The following is a 20,678-nucleotide window of genomic DNA, read 5'->3' as shown; positions in this document are numbered from 1 at the left end:
CAAAAAATATAATGTGAGAAACACTCAATTTTCAATACAATTTCCCTTTAATAAAACTTAAAAACAACACTGGGGGCATTTAAAAAAAAGACATGACATAAAAGGAATACAGGAACAAATTAAAGGGAACAAATCCTGAACCCATGTACCATCTCCTCTTCCTAATTACAGCAAGAGAGAGAGAAAAAAAGAGAGAAAGAAAGAGAAAAAGAGAGAAAGAAAGAGAGAGAAAGAAAGAAAAAAAGAGAGCGGGAGGGGGAGAGAGCGAGTATATCAATGTTGTACTTTGAGTTGCCTTTTATTCCAAGGTGTAAGAAAAGTTAATAAAACGGTGATGTCAACTCAATGCAATTGTTAAAGTCCAGTCCCCAATGGGTATCTCTGGGCATGGATTTGCGGTGAATTTTCACATTTCACCACAAATGTTTTTGCAAAGCAGTGGCGAAAATTCGGACGCCCATTGACTTTAATGCATTTGGACAAAAGAGTCGCACTTAAAAAAAATTGTCGCTCATGTCAAAATTGTCATGCTTAAAAATTATTTTGACCAACACGTTTCACAATTTTTTTGCGGTTTCGCGAATTCGGGACGGATTCGTCCATCACTACTGAAGGCAGATGGCATGCTGGGAGTAATAGTGTAACAACAGCTTGCGGCCCCAAGATTGAAATCTCTGAATCAGAAGGCCGACATCATAAAAAGGCCCGTCCCTCTTACAGTGTAATGGGATTGTTAGAAGAGTGATGCACAACATTGTAGAGCTTATGCAGTAACACAGGTGCACTAACCAATCAGCTTTTCCTGGTCTAGTCTGCTTGTTAGTGGCTACTGCAATAGAATAAGATTGTACCATGTTGGTATATAAGTCAGTCTTGCTGTACTAGAGGAGATGGTACATTAGGGTTACAGCTTTATACCAGCATTTGCCAATAACATCACATCATCAAAAATCCATGATAGCAAAAAGTGCTTTACATGGGTTCAAGTGACCAATGGTCCCACATTTGCTTTCATTTTAATTCCTAATTTTTATTTTTTTTAACATGTGAGTGTTTAGCCCTGATGTACAGTATTTACCCAGAGGTTGATTGCACGTCCCTTAACTTTCAGTTTCAGGAGGGCAGCAGGCCGAGCAAAAAGGATCTTCTCAGCGTTTAGAGATTGGCCTGGTCTCTGCCTCCATACACTGTCCTCTTTGGGGTTTCCCCTATGATTGACCAGGATGAGCTTGCTGGTCTTGTCCTTGGCTGTGAGGTACCTCAGGCTCCTTCTGTCCTACTTGGTGGTCTGCCTCACCTGGGGCTCCAGGATGAACTTCTGTCTTCTGTTGCTGTTCTACTGGCTTGGGTTGCTCTTCCACTGCTTTAGCTGTACAAATAAGCAGATGTAATATACTTAAACAGTGGTCCCCAACCAGTAGCTCGTCAGCAACATGTTGCTCACCAACCCCTTGGATGTTGCTCCTCGTGGCCTCTAAGCAGATGCTAATTTTTGAATTGCTGGCTTAGATGCAATTTTTGGTTGCATAAAAACAAGATGTACTGCTAAACAGAGCCTCTTGTAGGCTACCAGGCCATATAGGGGCTACCAAACAATCACAGCCCTTATTTGACATCCCATGCACATTTTCATGCTTGTGTTGCTCTCCAGCTCTTTTTTACATTTAAATGTGTCTCACGAGTAAAAAAGGTTGGGGACCCCTGTACTTGATCCTCAGATTAAAGGGGAACTATCACGAAAATGTAACATACACTTACTCATAGTGAAATAAGAAACTTTCTAAATACAATCAATTAAAAAAATCTGTATTGTTTCTGAAATAATCAAGTTTATCTTCACTATCCCTCTCTCAGCATCTGTTTCTTTTCATTCTGTCTTCATTCAGCAGTTGGGTGTCAGATGATTCTGTCATGATTTTTATGATGTAATTTTTATTTCTAAATGACACTGTTTACACTGAAAATCATTCACTCTACAATATAAAATTTAATTCCTGAACCAGCAAGTGTATTTATTTAGTTATAATATTGGTGTGTAGGTGCATCTCAGGTCATTTTGCCTGGTCATGTGCTTTCAGAAAGAGCCAGCACTTTAGGATGGAACTGCTTTCTGGCAGGCTGTTGTTTCTCCTACTCAATGTAACTGAATGTGCCGCAGTGGGACCTGATTTTTACCATTGAGTGCTGTTCTTAGATCTACCAGGCAGTTGTTATGTTGTGTTAGGGAGCTGCTATCTGGTTACCTTCCCATTGTTCTGTTGTTAGGCTGGAGGGGGGGGTACAATTCTTCACTGATAACAGATACTGTCCCATGACAGTATCCCTTTAAGGATGATTTTTTTTAGGCGGTTACCTGTTGGACACCAACCTTAACCTGGCTATTGCAGAAGATGCAGATTTTTGCTGCTGGTCTACAGCCTGGGAACCAATATGTGGGATTTTTTCTTTCTGAGGAGTCTTACCATTTTCGGATTCTGCATGGGGTGCTTCAGGCTGAAACTTCAGCTCTCCATTTGGACCAGCAGCAGCCTCAGCTCCTGTCTGTTGGGCTTTTTTCTGTTCCATTTGCAGAACAGCCTGAAGAAAAGTAAGAGCATTAGATAATCAGAGCAGACAAAAACGAAGTTTGTGGGTCTCAGAGCAGCATCTTGTTGGGAATGGGTTTATTTGTGGCTCCTGTGCAGTAATTTATATACCTACTGATTCTTTCACTTGGAAAATGTTCCAACTGTGATACGAAGCAGAATTAAGAGCCTCACACATGCTGATGAACGTCAGTTTTACCAGTGCAGGGCAGCACTACATGATATTTTCATTACTTTAAGGGTGGTGGCACACGCTGCTATTTAGGGAGATTAGTCACCCGGCGACAAATCTCCTCTTCTTTGGGCGACTTATCTTTCTGAAATGCCTTCCCGTGTAATGTAAATGTAAATCTCTGGCAGGACGGCACTCAGATCGCTTCGGCTTTCCGAGGTCATCTGAAGTTTCCTAGTGAAGCAACTTCGGTAAACGGTGTTACTTATTACGGCCACAGAGTGTGCAGCAAAAGGACAACCCTCTGGCGATAATAAATTACTTACATTCATCAGTGTGTGTGTGGCTCCTAACTCTACTTTGCATCCTGATGATACCACGCCAGATATCCAGGTTGCTTCAACATCACCACCTAAATTACGGCAATCAGTTGTGAAGGGTTACAACCTACTAAGAGGCCCATTTATCAATTTCAAGGTCAAATTTCAAATTCATGTGAGTTTTTAAAATTCAAATATATTAACAATTCGACTGGGAGATTATTTAAGAAAAAATTGAATGTCTAATATTCGATCGAATGGTTCCGACCCGAAAATTCGATTCATATTCGATTCGTACAAATCAAATATTTCTCCTGAAAAAAACCTTGAATTTCAGGAAGGCAATTAACATCTCCAAATGCCTCAACGGACCTCTGCCATTGACTTATACATGAACTCGGCAGGTTTTTTCCATGATAAATCTCATTTTCGAATTATCATCGAATAAATTCGAATCGGCTATTCTACCCTTGATAAATCTGCCCCTAAATGTTCCAACTGTGCCCCATTTTATTTTGCCAAAGTAGTGGTCACTGTACCTGATGGTATTCCTTTTTCTGAGCATTTAGCTCTATCTGCTGTTGCTGTAACTGTTCGTGTTCTTTGCGAAGTTCCTCAGCCCGCTGGTTCAATGCAGATTCCTGAGCAGAAAGCTCTTGCTCAAATCTGCGCAGCTCTTCTTCTGTGTAAATTTGTGTTTCATCGACTGTCTGGAAAATGACCGCAATTGCATTTATGCACAAGTCAACACAAATACCCGATATAGGGTCATAAGACGACCCAGCTTACTTGATCTGATATTCTAAGGCAATGGGGTATAGTTATCAAAGAGTGAAGTTAAGCTGGCCATAGATGTGGAGATTTTTATAAGATCAGATCCTGATTGTGAGACCACGATCTTCTCAGAATGATCGTGCGATCATACGAATTGACCATCAACTAAAAAGAAAAATTTGCCAGGAAAACAAAGGGGAGCTGCCTGCTTGGCCCTGCAAACATAGATAGATTGCACTGGGACCGACAAAGATTTTTTGACCTGGCCGATCAATTTCCTGACAGATGTCGGCCGAAAAATCGTAAGATGTACGATCGTTCGAATCCCACTAACCGCACGATAATTTCGAAGGATTGGTCGGGCTTCACTAAAATCAGTCGTTCGGCAAGAAGAATCGTCGCATCTATGGGGAGCTTTAGAGATCACCACAGTCCTCTAGATTGAAATTCCGCCACTCTCTATTAATTTCTATGGGATTTTGAAAGGCGTATTTATCAAAGGATGAACTTTCGCTTTCACTCACCTGCAAACCTAGTGAGGCCTAGTGGCTTCCTTGTATCACATACAGCGCAAAGCTTTTAAGAGAAAAAAAAGGTTAATTACTAGTGATGGGCGAATCTGTCCCGTTTTGCTTTGCCAAGAAATTCGGAAAACTTCAGAAAAATTCATGAAACGGTGGAAAATTCGCAAACGCATCGAAAGTCAATGGGCGTCAAAATTATTTTGGTGCGTCACACTTTTAACACGAGCGACAATTGTTATATGCGCGACTCTTTGTCCAAGTACATTAAAGTCAAGGGGCGTCTGAATAATTTTGACGAGCGTCAATTTTTTTGTCATAGCGAATTTTCGCGGCAGTTTCGCAAAAACATTCACTGTTGGTGGAATCCGGAAATTTGCTGCAAATCCATGCCTGGTGAATAAATTCGCCCATCACTATTAATTACTGTTGAAGTACAATACTTGGCCACGAACATTTGGCATCCAACAATGTCTGGAACAATCCATTTTAATCAGATTTTTATAGAGAAATACACTATAACCAGCAGCATAATATTTGCTCCTTCGTTCCTTAAGTAAGGGTCATAATTGACACCTGTTTTTTCACAGAATGAATGAGCTCACTAATTTAACTCCACACTGATATTATTTGGAACAAGCTATTATTATTTTGAACACTGTTATTATTTGGAACCTCAGTAAATGGTCCAATGATACAGAATCAGCAGCATGTCATGACTGCTGGTTTTCTATTACTCTACTACACCTACTAGTAAATGTGAGTAATTTCTACCAAAAACAGTGAGTGATCAGGTTAGTGATGTCAAACTGATATTATTCTGAACACAACTGTACTTATCTCTAGACTAGGGTGTTTAGTTAATAGGAGTGTGTATTCTGGTGTAGACAGGATAAACCTTATTATCAATACAGATCTGAATGTACTGTGCATAAAATGCTGCACTGTCAAAGTATTTTCAATAAGGAAAATCTGCTCATCGGGGTGAACTGGATACTGAACCAGGGTTACAAAAAAACTGATCTGCCTGACCATTTTTCTGTGTGTGTAATGGGGTTGCACCAATATGGCCAAAATACATGTTATCCAATGGCATTAGATTCTGCAGGCTAATGTCAGTTCCACCACGTGGCCATTGCTTCACATTAACCACCAATTAAATGGCTGTGGCTGCTCTGGGAACATCATGTTGTTAAGATAACACTTTTCCCCATTCATTTAAAAAGAATGTAGTTCTATAGTGTTTGTTTCTGGTATTCTGTCAGCGATGCAGCATCCAAATGTTCAACAATAAAGCTTTCTATACACCAGGCTATTGACAGAAAACTAAAACTCTCACCTCCCATCCATCAGCTTCATTAAATTCCTTTCTTTCAGTAGATTTTAAGAACTCATCAAGAGTAACCAAGCGATCCTGGTTTGTATCCACCTGAAACAAAGACCAATTATCAATTCATGTATTGTGGCATTATTTGGTCTAATGTCACCTTTATGTATGAATGAATGTCCTTCACTTTATGGGGATAACATTTCCCACAGTTTTGTCCTTTTCCTAGATAAGAACAGGATTTTAGTATTATAAGGACGACCCATCTATAACTAAAATGAAACAACCTTTTATCCAACAAACTTCCCTTTTCAGTAAAACATCCGACACGTGGCATGCGTTTAGTCGCATTGCGAAGTGTCAGGTCAAAACGCATCATTGAGTCCTGCCCTAAAAGATGCAATAGTCACCAACAAGCTGATTTTTATATAGTTACATAGTTAATTGATTCAAAACTAACACTTAAGCATGGTGTTCAAATACCTTCCACCCCAATTTTTTTTTACAACATATTAATAAATAAAAAAATAATAATAATAATAATGCTACTGCACTACCCCCAAGTGCTATAAGTGCACAACATATTTAAAAGCCACAGCAGTTGCTATTAAAGGGGTTGTTCACCTTCAAAACTTGTTTCAGATCATTCACCAGAAATAAAGACTTTTTCCAATTACTTTCTATTTTTTATTTGTGACCATTTTTCTAATATTGAAGTGTAAAGTTTCATTTTTCACCTTCTAAAGCAACTCTGGGAGGGGGGGGGTCGCCGACTCTTTAACTGTTCTAAATTGATACATTTAGTTGCCACATTTGTTATCTTTGTCCTTGCTGAGTAGAATCCCCGAGTTTCATTAAAGGGGAACTCCACAAAAACGCAACTTAAGCTTTTTGAAAAGTAAACACAATTTCATGCAACTTTGCAATATACATCAATTAAAAAATATGCAGCCTTTTCATGATTTTTAATTGTTTCTCACATTTCCTTTAACCTAGTCCCCTGCTCTTCTGCTGATCTTTCTGACTACTTTGTTGAGCTGACTGACTACTGTTACATTGTATCAGCAGCCAGCTGTCGTTAGCCTGTATCCTCCAATCCCCACAATTCCCTGCACATGTGATTTCAATAAGGAAATGAACATCACAGTGCAGTGCATTGTGGGTTATGTAGTTCCTGCATGCTGCCTGTAAGCTGTGGAGAAGTTGTTACAATTTGTAACGTGTTTTAGTCCCTCCTTCCCTGCCAGGATTTCAAATGATGCAGAAAGAGAAAAACTGTTAAACAGATGGATTTCAGCTTAGAAAATGGCATTTATTTATACTTTTTGAAGAAACCGATAACGGTGAAAGGTATATTAGGGGTTTCGGTGTTATGTGGGCCTTTTAATCAAATTCTGGTTTGAAGCCAGAGTTCCCCCTTTAAAGCCGACTCTTAGAATTGATACAATACTTGCTAATATTTCCCAGATACGGTTGAGAAATGTATCAACTAATTGTGTCAACTAAATGTAGCAATTTGTAACAGTTCAGGTGCTCCTGGATGACTGAGGTGCCAAACTGAAACACAAGAGACCCGAACATTAAACTTTAGGGAAACCGGTGATAAATAAAAGATGGAAAGCAATTGAAAGAAGATGGTGATTTGAAAACAACTGGAAAAAAAGGTGTTTGGAAGGTGAACAACCCCTTTAATTGCTATTATGTGCAGATCAGGAAGGCCTGCATGCTCCGTTAGCCATAAGAGGTGGTACTCATTAATACAAATTGTCAAAAGAATATTACCATTATATAATAAACAAAGAAACGAGTTATGGGCTGTTAAAGAAAAAATATTTCCAGCTATTGTTGCTTACATTTTTCATGACATGCTCTCTCATACGCAACCTTTCTTCTTCCATTTCCACCATGTCGTCCTCTTCATTCTTTGGGTCATACACTTTCTCTAACTAAAAAACAAAGTGGCAGCTGATAAGTCAGAGCATACATCCCCTAAAACAGTAAAGTGCAAATAAAAAAAAAAACAAATTGATTAACTCATTCCTGCAGGCATATGTATACACTTTACAGGTTTCTTTTACACACCCTTTGGTGTTTAGTTAGATGGAAATTTTGCATTTGCATCAAAACAAAGTTGTACTCCTTCTCCCCATAAAGAAAAATGCAGTTTAGAAATACGAACAGAACCGAGAATGATGCCTTACCTCCTTGGTAAACAGAGCTTCAAGTTCCTGCTCATCCAAGACTCCATCACCATTTGTATCTGTACAACAAAGGGATTCAGAAAACAGGATTTTACATAAAAACATTTTTTGGCAAGAAAGACTCTGGGGGTCATTTATAAACACTGGGCAAATTTGCACCTGGGCAGTATCCCATAGCAACCGATCAGTGGTTATCTTTTCTCAGCCAGCTGCAAGTAGAACAATGAAAGCATGAATCTGATTGGCTGCTATCGATCACTATCCAGGTGCAAATTTGCCCAATGTTTATAAATAACCCCTGTATCGGACAGGGTATGCATTTTCATGCTGCTACTAAAAACATATGGATGTAAAGCCACTGTGTGGTGGTTCTGATTCTCTTTAAGTGGATGGATTCATATACTGCTTAAAAGAGCAACACAAGTAAATATATTATTATTCAGGACCTTTGACATTAAGGGGTTATTTATCAAAATCCAAATTTAGCTCATTATTTTCTGAAATAGACTCCGACCAATTATGCACAGGTTATTTCCTCTTATTTATTAATACATTTTCCCGAAAAATTCCAGTGTGGGAAAAAACGCAAAAAAAATATGAAAATCGTACGAAAATTCAAATAGTACGAATTTTGTGGATTTTCCGCCCAAAAACTGATTTTTTTTTGGAACCACAAAATCTTCGGATTTTTGCACGAAACCCAGCACAGATCAGGATATCTTTGGGATTTCTCCCATTGACTTATATAAAACCTTGGCAGGTCTGAGATGCTGAATTTTCTAATTTGGACTTTATCCATCCTCCGGGTATAATAAATCATGAAAAAATATTTTGACTTCTTGCCATTCGGACTTTAATAAATAACCCCTTAAAAGTCTTAGCTGGTAGCGGTTAGCTACTTTTGTCCACATGGTTCACAGTACACCAAAATAATGTGCACAACCAGCTTGAATACGGCTGATCCCATACCTCTGTGGAAAACATGGTGCTTTCTGGGAATGGTATAAATTATTTTCCTTACCATGTAATTTAAAAAATGTCTTAGGGTTGAATTCGTTAGGATCCAATCCATCAGTTTCTTCCCATACTTCTTTCAACTGATCCATGCTTCCCTAGTGAGAAAATCAGAAGTGTTGTTATTTGACCTGATAAGCCTCTTCACTGATAATTCCTGTCTCTTATGCAACAATAGGAAGACAATGGACAGGAACAGTCCTAGGACCTTCAGCTGTCTGCGTCCCTAATCTTTCCAGACATAAAATAAGCCTGATATAAAATTGTTGTGAATTTTTTCACACTACAAACTGTAGTTGAAGTACAATCTAATCTGAGCATTCCAATAATGAAATCACACCCGCTCACAGCTATAGTAATATGGTTATAAACACATGAGGCTTGGAAAGCCAACAAGAATGCTTACAGGGACATTGACTTTAGGGTGCTCTCGGTGTTTCTTTTTCATCTCCTCATAATGGGCTTCCTCCATTTTCCTTTTCTCCTCATCCAATGACTTGAGATATTCTCGCCTCTCGTGTTCCTTCATCATCTCATAGCGTTTGAATTCCTCATGGCGAGCAGCATCGTAGTTTTCAAGATCTTTTGTGGCCTTGTTGAGAAAAAAACAAAATGAAAGTGTTTTTTTACTGTAATATAAAGGCAGTAATGTCATTGATTATCCTGGAGCTTAACAAAACAATTACACACTGGAAAAGGCTTTCAATGAGCATAACTTCACTCAACAAGAAAAATAAATTAAACTGTAGTAAAGACAGAACAGGATTTTTGTGCATTTGGCGCACAAAGAACACATCAACACTTTGGTCTCTTTTAAAAGGAGAAACCAGCAAACAGATTTAAAGGGGGAACTAAAGCCTAAAATATGTCTAGAAATGATTGGCCATGTGTTTTGGGTATTTGTACCAGCCCAAAGCAGCCAAAGCTCTAAAGAAATAAAGATCCATGCCTCTGAAGCTGCCCACACTACAGTCATATGAAAAAGTTTGGCCTGCATAATTGACTCCACTTTCAATAAAAAAAGATAACAGTGGTATGTCTTTCATTTCCCAGGAACATCTGAGTACTGGGGTGTTTTCTGAACAAAGATTTCTAGTGAAGCAGTATTCAGTTGTATGAAATTAAATCAAACATGAAAAACTGGCTGTGCAAAAATGTGGGTACCCTTGTAATTTTGCTAATTTGAATGCATGTAACTGCTCAATACGGATTACTGGCAACACCACATTGGTTGGATTAGCCTGTTAAGCCTTGAACTTCATAGGCAGGTGTGTCCAATCACGAGAAAAGGTATTTGTATGGCAGGGTGATGAGAAAGAAGTTGTTTCTGCACTCACGCCACAAACAGAGTCGCTTGTTGTATGCAAAAGCTCATTTAGAGAAGCCACAGTCATTTTGGAACAAAGTGCTTTGGACTGATGAGACAAAAATGTAGTTATTTGGTCATAACAAAAAGCACTTTGCATGGCGGAAGAAGAACACCGCATTCCAAGAAAAACACCTACTGTCAAATTTGGTGGAGGTTCCATTATGCTGTGGGGCTGTGTGGCTAGTTCAGGGACTGGGGCCCTTGTTAAAGTCGAGGGTCTGATGAATTCAACCCAATATCAACAAATTCTTCAGGATAATGTTCAAGCATCAGTCACAAAGTTGAAGTTACGCAGGGGTTGGACATTCCAAAAAGACAACTACCCTAAACACACTTCGAAATCTACAAAGGCATTTATGCAGAGGGAGAAGTACAATATTCTGGAATGGCCATCACAGTCCCCCGACTTGAAAATCATTGAAAATCTATGGGATGATTTGAAGCAGACTGTCCATGCTCGGCAGCCATCAAATTAAACTGAACTGGAGAGATTTTGTATGGAGGAATGGTCAAAAATACCGCCATCCAGAATCCAGACACTCATCAAAGGCTATTGGAGGCATCTAGAGGCCGTTACATTTGCAAAAGGAGGCGCAACTAAGTATTGATGTAATATCTCTGTCGGGGTGCCCAAATTTATGCACCTGTCTATGATGCATATTGCATATTTTCTGTTAATCCAATAAACTTTATGTCACTGCTTAAATACTAGTTTCCATAAGGCATGTTATATATTAAAAGTAAGTTGCTACTTTGAAAGCTCAGCCAATGATAAACAATACTCCAAAGAATTAAGCGGGGTTCCCAAACCCAAAGACTGTAGCTCTCCATCTTTTATCTTGCCAAAATACTGCACATGCTCAGTCTGCTCTTGGTTTATGTCAGGGACCTGAGCTTAAAGTACCTGTATGTGTGAAAAAAAAAAAACTATAAACTGAGTGAGCGGTAAGACTGCAATTTCCTATCAAGCATTGTCTTTGGGTCAGGATATCAGGTTTTATACTGCATTCTCCCATTTTTATTGATATAAGTTAGCAGATGTCTCCAAAGCTTAGCAAAAGGGCCAGAACTCACATAAACTAAAAATAATCACTTACTGCCTGAATCAGGAGTTCTAGATCACGGGCTTCAAAGGTGTGTTGATTCTGGGGGTCCAGGTGCTCAAATTGCTTCAGTAAAGACATGTGGTCAATCTGGACATCTAAGGAACACGGGTCAATTATAGTCTGCCATAAAGCAATGAGCGTTTACAGTAACACTACACAGATGATTTTGCTGTTTGGACATTATTAGAACATGCAAACAACTTTAAGCCAAACATTTAACTACTAAACTACTACTTGCAAACCTTGTGTACAGTCATACCAACAAATAAAATCATTATTTTTCACAATCACTGATTCTAATGCCTATGCATACAGTGTCATATGTCTGTCTCTAAAGCCCCTCTGCACTATCCACATTGCTCTCACTTTCTTCCATTGTTGCGTCCATTTTGGCTTTTATCAGCATGCGTAGCCTGGACACCTCCTGCCGCTTCAGCTCATCCAGCTTGGTCCTCACATTGTGACTCACGAAGTCCAGCTCCTTGCTGAGTTTGCCACTCTGCAGGGGAAATAAGAAGGGTCAGGAAAAGTAAGATAATTTAGAAAAGTCAAAGGTTGTTGGATCCTGTCGAACTATTAGATTTAATTCAGATTTCTAATTGGACCAATGTTGTAAGTGGAGTACCGCAGGGCTCTGTACTAGGTCCTTTGCTTTTCAACTCGTTTATTAATGACCTGGAGGTGGGCATTGAAAGTACTGTTTCTATTTGTGCAGATGATACAAAATTTTGCAGAACTATAGGTTCCATGCAGGATGCTGCCACTTTGCAAAGTGATTTGTCTAAACTGGAAAACTGGGCAGCAAACTGGAAAATGAGGTTCAATGTTGATAAATGCAGGTTATGCACTTTGGCAAAATTAATATAAATGCACGTTATACACTAAGGGTAAGGCCAGAGGAGGAGATTCGGGGAGATTTTGTCGCCTGGCTACTTATCGCCACGTCTTTTGCGCGACTATCTCCCCGAACTGCCTCAGCGTCTTTTCCCCATAGACTACAGTGCAAAATCGCCTGTGCTAATGCACACGCAGCGATGCAATTTCAATAGTCGCCCAAAGTTGAGGCAATTTTGGGCGACTATTGAAAACGCATCACCGCGTGTGCATTAGCGCAGGCGATTTTGCGCTGTAGCCAATGGGGAAAAGACGCTGAGGCAGTTCGGGGAGATAGTCGTGCAAAAGACGTGGCGATAAGTCGCCAGGCAACAAAAATCTCCCCGAATTTCCTCGCCTGGCCTTACCCTAAATGGCAGAGTGTTGGGAGATTCCTTAACGGAGAAGGATCTAGCGTTTTTTGTAGATAAATTGTTTAATTCTGGGCAGTGTCACTCTGTGGCCACTAAAGCAAATAAAGTTCTGTGTTGCACAAAAAAGGGCATAAACAAGGGATGAAAACATAATTATGCCTCTTTATAGGTCCCTGGATAGGCCTCATCTGGAGTATGCAGTGCAGTTTTAAAGTCCTTAAGAGAGTACAGATACTAAGTGCAACTAAACTGGTTAGAGGGATGGAAGACAAATTAGACTGTCAAGGTTGGGGTTGTTTTCTCTGGAACAAAGGCACTTCTACGCTTTACAAGTACATTAGAGGACATTATAGACAAATAGCAGGGGACCTTTTTACCCATAAAGTGGATCACCGTACCAGAGGCCTCCCCTTCAGACTAGAAGAAAAGAACTTTCATTTGAAGCAACGTAGGGGGTTCTTCACAGTCAGGACAGTGAGGTTGTGGAATGCACTGCCGGGTGATGTTGTGATGCTGATTCAGTTAATGACTATAAGAATGGCTTGGATGATTTCTTGGACAGACATAATATCAAAGGCTATTGTGATACTAACCCCCATATGTAATAAAAGGCACTAAGTTTGCAGAGGAGCAGTAACCCATATCAACCAATAAGATGTTTGCTTTTAAACAGGTGACCAGTAAATGCTGCCTGCTGATTGGTTGCTATGGGTTACTGCTCCTGGGCAAACTTAGTGCCTTTTATTACATAACCCTGTAAATGCTATAGTTAGCATAGATATGGGTTTATATAATTTATGTGAAGGTATGGAGGGTTGTGTGTATGGATGCTGAGTTTTATTTGGAGGGTTTAAACTTGATGTCTTTTTTCAACCCAATTTAATTTTGTAACTATGTAAAAATACTAAGGCAGGTTTACCTTTATGCTCATAGCCAGTGGCATTTGCTCATGCACAAATGGATAATAATAATAAACACTTACAATGCAATACACATTTTACCTTGATGTCATCAGCATTTGCTGCTTGGAGCTTCTCCCTGAAATGTCCGTCTGTCTCCAGCACATCAATAACCTCCCGCAGGTATCTGTCATAGTACAGCCCTGTGTCCTGCCACAATCAATCAAAATACAGTTATATTTATAGCAACGTAACACTGCCAAAATCATCATTAACACTTTGTAATTTATCTTTAACGTATTGAAAAAATGACACACAAAACTTAGGTCTACCTAGTAGGCCCAGAGTTAAAAATAAACGTGAAGATATAGAAATATCAATGGCGGTATGCATATTAAAGGGGTAACAATGTAAAATTGCACAGCATGCTCTCAGTATTTCTGCCATTTACATTTTTATGAATTATTAGTTTATACATTGCTAAAATCATGATGATGCAATCTGAGCACATCCACAGCTTTCTCTACAGCCTGGGCAGAATAGCAAATAATCTATTTCAATTAAGCATCCTATAAGGGCGCTTACTCGCTTATTTCTATTGCTCAGTGTGACAAGAATGATAGAACTGAGCTGGGAAATGTCAAGGGATGTTCCTTGCTTCAGTAAATTAAGCATCTGCCTGTCCTTCACCCAGGACAAACAGCAGGGGGATAATTGTACCATTGTAAAAACGGTCAATATCATGAAATGTAGAATTATAATTCACATTATTGCAAGAGAAGAGCATTATGAAATATTCTACATTAAATCATACAATGGGTAGATGTCCCCTTTAAGAACCAAGGCCAAGCTTTATATTCAGACAGCTAAAGCTCTAAAATTGCCTTTAAACCATGTGACATATCCCGGATTATTTGCAACTGAACCTAAACCAGTCTAGTCACTTCGCTGGCAAACGTTCAATAAACTTTGTTTAAAAACCTCACGGTCTACTGTAGAAGCTTTTAATCTCTTTTAATAAATCGTAACAGCAAAGGCATTGCAACACTGCATGAGAAGAGGACTACTAATAGTTAATTGTAATAAATTAATGGGTTATAACAGGAACTCACTGTTTGTTCCGGAGGTGGGGGCTCTTCTTCCTTTTTTGGAGTGGCTCGTTCGATGGGGACTGTCAGTCCTAATCCCAGGAAGGAAAAAAAGAGAAGTGTACAGATCTTCATCCTGCTGGGAAACAAGAACACAAGACTCCTGTAAAGGCTCTGCACTGCACCTATTGTAATAACCGCTATGGTATCCGTTATCCAGGTATCCATTATCCAGAAAGCTCCGAATTACCAAAAGGCCGTCTCCCATAGACTCCACTATAATGAAATAATACAAATGTTTAAAAATGATTTCCTTTTTTCTTTGTAGTACCTTGTACGTGATCTAAACTAAGATATAATTGATCCTTATTGGAAGAAAAATCAGTTTATTTAATGTTAACAAGATTTTCTAGTAGACTTAAGGTATGAAGATCCAAATTACAGAAAGATCTGTTATCCGGAAAACCCCAGCATTCTGGATAACAGGTCCCATACTTGTATTACAATATCTGATGGCTCAGGGACAGACAATAGTAATAACAAACACGGTAATTTCTGTATGGTACATGTATACACAAAAGATGTGGATCTCCAGTCTTCCTACTGTGTACCAGTGAGGCAGGATACCACTAACCTACACATATATATATATATATATATATATATATACATATACATACATATATATATATATATGATCAGAGAGCTGGTACTGCGGGACTATATATATATATATATAGGATGCACAGTGTGTATTGAATAAACACGTTTGATTGAAGAAAACGGTGTGCTGGTCCATTCTATGCATATATAAAGACTTTGACCGAGCACCCGGACTGGAGAAAAAAGAGGACAGAGTGCAGGTGTTTGTATTATAATATATATATATATATATATATATATATATATATATATATATATATACACACACATATATATAAAAAATAAAATACACAAGATACAGCATTATCAGCAGGACAAACCAACACTCATCTCATATGCTATAAACTATAATAATATCTCGCTGCTTGATTTAATTAGGTGCAATAGCTCCACAGGCGATTTGTTGGCAATATACTGTATCCCATATTTAATTTTTTAAATAGAAAAAAAGACATGTTCATAATGATGTGATTCATGTGCAGTATATGACCAGTAAGCTGTATGAATGACTAATGCTTTACTAATGGCTAACTATTAGCTCTTTGAGATGGGTGGCAGCTCTAATAACACTACATATAAGTTAAAATATAACCCGCTGCAAACAAGTCTGAAGTACAAATGAGGCAATGTTTTATCACAATCTGCTTTCCTGTGAGTGAACAAAAAAGGATGTTACATATAAGATACTCAAGGCCTTTCTGTAAACCCAATACACATGTCTCGGACAGGCTTAATCTAGTTTTAAGAAATCTTTTTGAAAGCCCTGGGACACAACACGGAGGAGAAGGCTGGACACTGAGGACTGTGGTCTGGTATATTACATTTAGCTATCTGTTGGTTGGAGAACTGACTTCACTAAAAACAACAACTCTCCAGTGTCTTACACTAAAATGAGATCAGGAGAAATGAATGCGCATTCATATGGCCACTGTACTAATAAAGTTCTGCCGTTAGTTAAATAATTAAAAAGGTGAAAGATTCTTCAATAAATATAAAATAGCAGAAGTATGCGTGTTTGCATATGCTTTATCAAGGCAAATGACAAGCCAAAATCACTAAGAGGAGATATCAAGCACAACCATTAATCGCCCAGGACCACAACACTCATAAACTACAAGTGCAACTGCTCTAAAAAGCCAAATTTCTCAAGTATCCAAACACTGTAAAGGAATAGATTCTATTTGCCATTATAGAAATATAACATGTTGTACAGCTTTGCCTTTTTTAAAGACGTTATGTTAACTTTTTGTATGTTATAAAATGTCCTGTTACTGGCAACTTTGCAATTGGTCTTCATTATGTATTTCTTATATTTTGTTTGCCTTCTACCTCTGCTGCTTTCAAATGGGGCAGACAGAAACAATTGCTCTGCATAGCTACACCTTTAGTTACTTTTTATTACTTATTTTCCTATTCAGTACTTTGCCTATTCTTCTTCCAGTCTCTCCTTCAAACAACTGCCTGGTTGCTAGGTCAAATAGGACCCTAGCAACCTGATAGCTGCTGAAATACCAAACTGGGGAGCTGCTGAACAAAAAGCTGAATAACTGAAAAACCTCATAACATAAAAACGAATTGAAAGTTGTCTCCTAATATCAATATCTATATCATACTAAGTCGATTTATAGCCGCCCCCTTTACTCAAGAGTTGACAAGTAATGGCCCTCCAGACAGAGCTGCCCCACAATTCTTTAATACTGGTCACACAAGAAATGAGAATCTTCAGACTTAACAGTTGATTAATAATATGTGTGAGTGCAATGAGGGAACATTGTTAGGAAACCTATATGGAACGCATTTTAGGACATCATCAGAATAATAGACGCTCCTGCTGCGAGCGCTTTTCCTAACGAAGAAGTATGCAGATCTGCCTCTTATTGTATTCACTGATCCTAAGAGGCTGCAGTCACACCTCCGTGCTGTTCCAATCTCCCCCCTTGTGGCTCATTCCTCAGCCCTCCCTCCTCGGTCCTCAGCACAAACGCTCTCCCATCCTCAGCCCTCCCTCCCGCCTCAGACCTCAGCTCCTAAGCCAGGAGGGAGGGCTGAGGATGGAGTGCGTTTGTACCGAGGGCTGAGGAGGGAGAGGGTTTTTACTAAAGACCAAGGAGGGAAAGCTGACGGCTGATATGAGGAGGGAGGGCTCAGGGTGGAGAGCGCTTGTACCAAAGGCTGAGGAAGGAGAGCGTTTGTACCGAAGGCTGAGGAGGGAGAGCGTTTGTACCGAAGGCTGAGGAGGGAGAGCGTTTGTACCGAAGGCTGAGGAGGGAGAGCGTTTGTACCGAAGGCTGAGGAGGGAGAGCGTTTGTACCGAAGGCTGAGGAGGGAGAGCGTTTGTACCGAAGGCTGAGGAGGGAGAGCGTTTGTACCGAAGGCTGAGGAGGGAGAGCGTTTGTACCGAAGGCTGAGTAGGGAGAGCGTTTGTACAGAAGGCTGAGGAGGGAGAGCGTTTGTACCGAAGGCTGAGGAGGGAGAGCGTTTGTACCGAAGGCTGAGGAGGGAGAGCGTTTGTACCGAAGGCTGAGGAGGGAGAGCGTTTGTACCGAAGGCTGAGGAGGGAGAGCATTTGTACCAAAGGCTAAGGAGGGAGAGCGTTTGTACAGAAGGCTAAGGAGGGAGAGCGTTTGTACCGAAGGCTGAGGAGGGAGAGCGTTTGTACAGAAGGCTAAGGAGGGAGAGCGTTTGTACCGAAGGCTGAGGAGGGAGAGCGTTTGTACCGAAGGCTGAGGAGGGAGAGCGTTTGTACCGAAGGCTGAGGAGGGAGAGCGTTTGTACCGAAGGCTGAGGAGGGAGAGCGTTTGTACCGAAGGCTGAGGAGGGAGAGCGTTTGTACCGAAGGCTGAGGAGGGAGAGCATTTGTACTGAAGGCTGAGGAGGGAGGGAGAGCATTTGTACCGAAGGCTGAGGCGGGAGATCATTTGTACCGAAGGCTGAGGCGGGAGAGCGTTTGTACCAAAGGCTGAGGAGGGAGAGCGTTTGTACCAAAGGCTGAGGAGGGAGAGCGTTTGTACCAAAGGCTGAGGAGGGAGAGCTTTTGTACTTAGGACCGAGGAGGGAGGGATGATGGCTGAGGATGGAGAGCGGACAGCTGAGGAGGGAGGGCTGAGGATGGAGAGTGTTTGTAGCAAGGGCTGAGGAGGGAGAGAGTTTGTACTGATGCTTGAGGAGGGAGGGCTGAGGAGGAAGAGCTGATGGCTGAGTAGGTAGGACCGAGGACCCAGGACGGAGGTGTGACTGCAGTCTTTCAACGAAGGCTGAGGAGGGAGAGCGTTTGTACCGAAGGCTGAGGAGGGAGAGCGTTTGTACCGAAGGCTGAGGAGGGAGAGCGTTTGTACCGAAGGCTGAGGAGGGAGAGCGTTTGTACCGAAGGCTGAGGAGGGAGAGCGTTTGTACCGAAGGCTGAGGAGGGAGAGCGTTTGTACCGAAGGCTGAGCAGGGAGAGCGTTTGTACCGAAGGCTGAGGAGGGAGAGCGTTTGTACCGAAGGCTGAGGAGGGAGAGCGTTTGTACCGAAGGCTGAGGAGGGAGAGTGTTTGTACCGAAGGCTGAGGAGGGAGAGCGTTTGTACCGAAGGCTGAGGAGGGAGAGCGTTTGTACCGAAGGCTGAGGAGGGAGAGCGTTTGTACCGAAGGCTGAGGAGGGAGAGCGTTTGTACCGAAGGCTGAGGAGGGAGAGCGTTTGTACCGAAGGCTGAGGAGGGAGAGCATTTGTACTGAAGGCTGAGGAGGGAGGGAGAGCATTTGTACCGAAGGCTGAGGCGGGAGATCATTTGTACCGAAGGCTGAGGCGGGAGAGCGTTTGTACCAAAGGCTGAGGAGGGAGAGCTTTTGTACTTAGGACCGAGGAGGGAGGGATGATGGCTGAGGATGGAGAGCGGACAGCTGAGGAGGGAGGGCTGAGGATGGAGAGTGTTTGTAGCAAGGGCTGAGGAGGGAGAGAGTTTGTACTGATGCTTGAGGAGGGAGGGCTGAGGAGGAAGAGCTGATGGCTGAGTAGGTAGGACCGAGGACCCAGGACGGAGTTGTGACTGCAGTCTTTCAACATGGGAGAGAGAAAAAGCAAGAGATGCTGCATTGCTCTGCTTTAGGAGATCACATGCAGTAGAGAAATTTCCCATGAGGATGTCCTAAAATGCTTTCCGTAACCCTATACAAACAAACCCTAGTGCCTCTGGCTTTCTCATCTGGGTGGCACAAAGAGTTAATGTTAGTTTATGTGTATAGAAAATAAATGGCCACAAGGAAAGCGCTGAAGCTTCTCGAATTAAAGGCAGTAATGACACAACTCGGGGACATAAGCACCTTACTCCACTCCCCGAACATCACATTCATTTCTATGGTATAACTCCGCCCACCGCACATTTTAATGAATGGAAATTCCAGTCACTGAAACCTGTCTCCCATGATGCACTCCGGTCAGTCAGTGGCACCTGTCAATCATTACAGTGCCTTGTTACTATAAAGCAGCACCTCAGTCCAGAGCAGCCCCACAGTACAGACACCTGTCCTACAGGCAGGACTAGTGCCCCCCCAGTACCTGCTTCTTGCCTCCATTTACTGGAAATCTACCAGAACCACCCGAAAGCCTTCAGCATCCCCTCTACCCCAGGTGTCACCCGCCCTACCTCACTGTCCCTCTGTCACACAACTTCCTCCGGCTACTGCTTCGATACAACGCAGTCACTACTCAGAACCTTCCACGACAGCCTTCCGGCATATGACGTCACTCACACGCGACACGAATAAACACTGCCCACAAAAACGAATCGCCACGCCTACTCTCTATTCCATGCGTTTACGATCCTTCAGTCAGGTGTCTTCCGGTGTCAGGCGTCCTACAGCCTACCCGCGGTATCCAGTGGTGATCCTCTTCCGTAGAACCCGAGCTGTGTTCCCTTAGTGTTACTCAGTACAGCTTCTGTTTTCCTCCGATCTGAATCTGGCCCCATTCCCCACCCCAGCATGTATCGCAGCCAATAGGAACCCGCAGACTCATGATTGTAGACCAATCACGAACCAGAGGGGGAGGGCTCACATTTAATTCCGTTTTGGCAGAGCCGGTCACAAAGGATGCACTCTGCGGGTTCTAATTGGCTGGCACGTGGTGGGGCGGAACTTAGTGTCAAATATGAGAGGGCATTGAGAAGAACTAATAAGCCAGGTTGGCTGTTTTCCAACCAAATTGGGCTACTGATTTAAAGCCCAGGTGGGTTTTGAAAATACAAACCAGCCAGGGTAGATACGGGCTACTTTTTGGGTTTGTGCTTTGTGCCAAGCCTGTCTCCCAATGCATGTTGGGTAATGTAGTATTTGTTTAACAATTTGCCAATTGCCAAGTTTAATGTAAGACTACAATTCACAGCATGCAATGGGACTGACTTGTGTAGAAGTCGA

At 41.3% G+C, this 20,678-nt stretch overlaps 1 protein-coding gene across 6 annotated transcripts; it reads right to left on the bottom strand.

Annotated features, from left to right (window-relative positions):
* Positions 1 to 28: 28 nt before the first annotated feature.
* Positions 29 to 20,251, bottom strand: nucb1.S (nucleobindin 1 S homeolog). Of its 6 annotated transcripts, none has more exons than XM_018226886.2 (13): positions 20,131 to 20,251; positions 14,648 to 14,762; positions 13,638 to 13,745; positions 11,756 to 11,888; positions 11,381 to 11,484; positions 9,321 to 9,506; positions 8,922 to 9,012; positions 7,901 to 7,959; positions 7,553 to 7,645; positions 5,712 to 5,801; positions 3,617 to 3,787; positions 2,463 to 2,577; positions 29 to 1,369 (listed from the first exon to the last, which is right to left on the bottom strand). In XM_018226886.2, the coding sequence occupies exons 2-13, from the start codon at positions 14,756 to 14,758 to the stop codon at positions 1,209 to 1,211; spliced, it is 1,422 nt and encodes a 473-aa protein (XP_018082375.1). In that variant the 5' UTR covers positions 14,759 to 14,762; positions 20,131 to 20,251; the 3' UTR covers positions 29 to 1,208.
* Between the last annotated feature and the right edge of the window lie 427 nt (positions 20,252 to 20,678).

The sequence above is a fragment of the Xenopus laevis genome, chromosome 7S (genome assembly GCF_017654675.1).
Source record: "Xenopus laevis strain J_2021 chromosome 7S, Xenopus_laevis_v10.1, whole genome shotgun sequence".
NCBI lineage: Eukaryota > Metazoa > Chordata > Amphibia > Anura > Pipidae > Xenopus > Xenopus laevis.
Note: the sequence above shows the minus strand (reverse complement) of the source record. Positions and strands in the feature narration are given on the sequence as shown.

Coding starts and splice junctions, on each gene's coding strand:
- nucb1.S (XM_018226886.2), bottom strand. CDS start 14,758: ATGAAGATCTGTACACTTCTCTTTTTTTCCTTCCTGGGATTAGGACTG. Junction 9,507..11,380: donor TAGAACTCCTGATTCAGGCA/GTAAGTGATTAT, acceptor TTTCTCAACAAG/GCCACAAAAGATCTTGAAAA. Junction 5,802..7,552: donor GAGAGCATGTCATGAAAAAT/GTAAGCAACAAT, acceptor TCTTTGTTTCAG/GTGGATACAAACCAGGATCG.